Source organism: Cyprinodon variegatus, unplaced genomic scaffold (assembly GCF_000732505.1).
Source record: "Cyprinodon variegatus isolate N-32 unplaced genomic scaffold, C_variegatus-1.0 Scaffold2160, whole genome shotgun sequence".
NCBI lineage: Eukaryota > Metazoa > Chordata > Actinopteri > Cyprinodontiformes > Cyprinodontidae > Cyprinodon > Cyprinodon variegatus.
In genome coordinates this window covers 30,317-32,191 of record NW_015152613.1, presented here as the reverse complement: position 1 = coordinate 32,191, position 1,875 = coordinate 30,317, and the positions used below count along the sequence as shown (strand labels likewise).

General features: G+C 41.3%; 1 protein-coding gene across 1 annotated transcript in view; it reads left to right on the top strand.

Moving 5' to 3' along the window:
* Positions 1-1,875, top strand: part of LOC107105219 (contactin-2-like) — a 44,264-nt gene that overhangs the window by 12,401 nt on the left and 29,988 nt on the right. Inside the window, exons 5-6 of the mRNA XM_015405344.1 lie at positions 1,521-1,747; positions 1,797-1,804. Coding sequence (XP_015260830.1) covers positions 1,521-1,747; positions 1,797-1,804 — 235 coding nt within the window. The remainder of the gene's footprint in view (positions 1-1,520; positions 1,748-1,796; positions 1,805-1,875) is intronic.

Sequence of the window (1,875 nt, the reverse complement as noted above, 5' to 3'; positions counted from 1 at the left end):
GACAAACATGGATGCCTCCAGTAAAGCACATTCACATGAAAATTACTCTGAATTAAAAACACTGATTATTTATTGAACAGGATGGAATCATTTCAGATTTAAAGAACTTTCAGAAGTTTGAATTCTGAATATGAGCGAACCTCTTTAAATTATTCCTTGAGTGAGCTAGCAGCTAGCAGACATGAGGATTCCATTAATTGACTTATGGTCATAATTTGGTTATCAAAATGTAATGAGCACATAAGAAAACACATGAATGTTAACATCATATCAGTGTTTAAACCCTTAATGAAATAAACCTGTTTCTACCTTTATAAACAACAGCTCAGTTATGTTAGCATATCGTACTATGCCGTCCATCCTGTTAGCTTTGTCTTTACTCAACATTAAAGACATGAAATGATCAGAAATCCACAAAGAAACAAAATATTTGGCTATAACTCTCCCTGACTTGTGCCTGACCTGTACCTCTACCAATATTCGTTTTTGGAAAACTTAGTCGGCCATACACTGTTTGATTCTTTGCCCTTTTCTGGCTGATTTTTCAGTCGTGACAGAGCGTAGTAGCCACGTCTGCTCAGCCATGTCTTCGTCCAAATACGTCGTCTCCTTTTCTTTTTAGGGCTTTCAGCACAAAGTTGCCCATATATCCAAGGCAGCGCGTTTCACTCTAGTGAGCTTCATGTTCCTCTGCTACTTGTTTGGCTTCCAGATAGACGAGTCCGACTAGCGCCATCTCACTGCGGAGCTGAGTCTCACCTGGTTTTTAGACGTACAGTGTGAGCAGGTAGATCGCATCAGAGCATGTTGAGCTGTGAACTTTTAAACCCTTTGGTTTCATCGTAAAGTTTGAGCTGTAGCTGCGTGAAACAATTGAAAAAATCCCACAGTGTAAGCCTGGCTTAAGTTTTCTCCCATCTTTAGCAGCTTAGCATGGCAGGATCACAGCCAGACACACATCAGGAGAGCTCTCCACCTTAACTTTGTAAAGCAAAGTCAGCTGCAGAGCAAAGCTTAAAAACTCTCCTGGCATACATTTTGCAGCGTTTTCATGCATTCGTGTGGACGATCACATTTATTTTAGGTCTCCGTCTTTACGACAAACGTTCTGGAAAATATTAGCGTTTCGTGTTCGTTTTGACTTCGTGTGGGCGGGGCCTAAGATATCCCAACATGTTTTTTTTTTAAGGGTTGGAGGGCACCTCCCCCTAGCTCTTATAACTATTGGGGCACACTAGCCTTACACGTAAACACACAAAACCGAGAGCTAGGGTCCAAAATGAGTGCAAGTGAGAGAAATGGGGCTGGGCCTTTATCTTCCTAACCCAATGGATATGGTTAATATAAAGCATGGCCATTGGTTCCAAAATTATTATTGTTTGGTAAAAGTCTAAAAATCCTGAGGAGCTTTTTTTTTTAAAATTTCAGCTGCCTTTAACCTACATCCTAACTCCTGATTGCAATACATCCCACCTTTTGAATGTTGTTAACTGTTATGTTCTGCTCCTCATCTTCTGCAGCTCTGTCCTATCGCTGGTACTTCAACGAGTTCCCAAACTTCATTAGGAAGGACGATGGCCGCTGGTTTGTGTCACAGGTCACGGGGAACCTGTACTTGGCCAAAGCAGAGTTGAATGATACTGGGAACTACTTCTGCTTCACTACCATCAATCTGGACATCAGCACCAAAAGCACCTTCAGCAAAGGCAGCCTGCTCACCGTAATGCCAGACGGTATGATCAATGAGGTTCAGATCTAACTAAAGCTATTTACCTGTGTAAATAATTTTCTGACAGCGTTTGCAGTGAGACATACAGTAGAAACCTTCCTCTGGTTTGTACATGATGAGGAATGAAAGATTTTTTCCAAGCACTA